Source organism: Cyprinodon variegatus, unplaced genomic scaffold (assembly GCF_000732505.1).
Source record: "Cyprinodon variegatus isolate N-32 unplaced genomic scaffold, C_variegatus-1.0 Scaffold278, whole genome shotgun sequence".
Taxonomy (NCBI): domain Eukaryota; kingdom Metazoa; phylum Chordata; class Actinopteri; order Cyprinodontiformes; family Cyprinodontidae; genus Cyprinodon; species Cyprinodon variegatus.
The window spans coordinates 308,481-309,934 of NW_015150731.1; the positions used below are offsets into that span (position 1 = coordinate 308,481).

At 40.1% G+C, this 1,454-nt stretch overlaps 1 protein-coding gene across 2 annotated transcripts in view; it reads left to right on the forward strand.

Annotated features, from left to right (window-relative positions):
* Positions 1 to 784: 784 nt before the first annotated feature.
* The window catches only part of LOC107090057 (beta-1,3-galactosyltransferase 2-like), a 12,400-nt gene continuing 11,730 nt past the window's right edge, over positions 785 to 1,454 (forward strand). Inside the window, exons 1-2 of one of the 2 annotated variants that reach the window (XM_015383218.1) lie at positions 834 to 931; positions 1,033 to 1,089. Coding sequence is in view for 1 of the 2 variants with exons in the window: in XM_015383217.1 (XP_015238703.1) it covers positions 885 to 931 (47 nt within the window). In the remaining variant the exon portion in view is untranslated. Of the gene's footprint in view, positions 932 to 1,032; positions 1,090 to 1,454 lie in introns of both variants that reach the window. The other variant, XM_015383217.1, reaches the window with a different exon arrangement.

Genomic DNA, 1,454 nt, shown 5'->3' on the forward strand with positions numbered 1-1,454 from the left:
CTGGCTCTTGGGGGCCCCCCAGCGGCTCGGGGCTCCAAGCAGTTGCTTGGTTTGCCTGTTGACAAGGGGCGCCTCTGAGCATGGAGCTTTAATCTTTGGGGGAATTAAACAGAGCATGAGATCAGACTTCAAGGTAAACAAACCTTGTTTCAGCCACTAGACGCTGTAAATCAAGAATCCTTTCAAAGATGGAAGAGGAAGTTTCTTTAATTTACCAAATAACGTGAATGAAGACAGTAGAAATATAACTTCTGTGAATATTTGGAATCACTATACATCAAATCGTGGTTGAGAAGATCTTTTAGTGACACGAAGGACTTTTTCTGGGTTTTATTACGCTGGGAATCAACAGGACTGGATTTGATCAAACATTGTAAAACTAGGAACATAAATAAACATTGTAAAACTAGATAAAGAATAGAAATAAACATAATTAATTGGTCTTATAATCGAGTCTGGAAAAAAGAAAAGGTAGCAGCCTATGTATAAACGGTGATATTTTTTTTTACTGAAATTATCCAAATCTACTTCAGATAAATTAGCTAAAAACAAGGTTAGTTTACAATTAAAACGGCAAAGCATCACTTCCTTTAAACATGCAATGATCTTAGTGTCAAAGATCAGAGATTTTGCATGCAATATTGTAAGTGCATTTTTTTTTTTTTGTAAGTTTCTTATGCTTTTCACCTTTTTTCTATTTCCGCATAGCAGATGGAGATCTTGTATTATTCTAGGCTCCTCCTCCTTAGGTATGCCCCTGAATCACTTCACGTTTCGGAGCATGACCGTGAGCTCCCATTCATTCATTCCTAAAGTCTGGGAGGTGATGCCGGAAGTTTTGAAGGTGCGACTCTAAGCTGGAGTCTACTAGGGTCGGAGCAGTTATGGGGAGTCAAGAAGCCGGTTCGGGAGAAGAGATTTGTCAGAGAAGGTAACGGTAATCTTTGAACTCGGCTTTAATCATCCAATGAGAAGAAACCAGTGCCAAATATTAATATGAGGCTCTGGCTGCGCCTCTAATTGCGACGGCAGGTTGCAGAAGTGGGCGATGTGTAACCAAAAAGTCTATTTGGCCTTCCACTGAACCAGGTGAGTCCAATCTTTAACTGACTGTGCAGATTAGACTCACCTGCTTCAGATGCTGTGCAGAACAAATGCATGACATGGAGATGGATGATGGCTCAGATCATTTCTAAACATTAGAAAGCTGAGTGGGCAGCTGAGACAGAGGCGTAGCCAGAATTTTTTTATAAGGGTGGCCAGGCAATAACTAATTTACACTGAGGGGGTGGCCGAAAGCAGATAGGCACCAGAACCTTAGGGTCAATCTAAACTGTTCCAACAGGAAAAATAACGAGCAAAACATCCATATTTTCAAAATAAAGACAAACTATACTTTCCTACACCCTTTGCTAACAAATAGAAGCATATATTTAAACATCCAGGGTATCTAA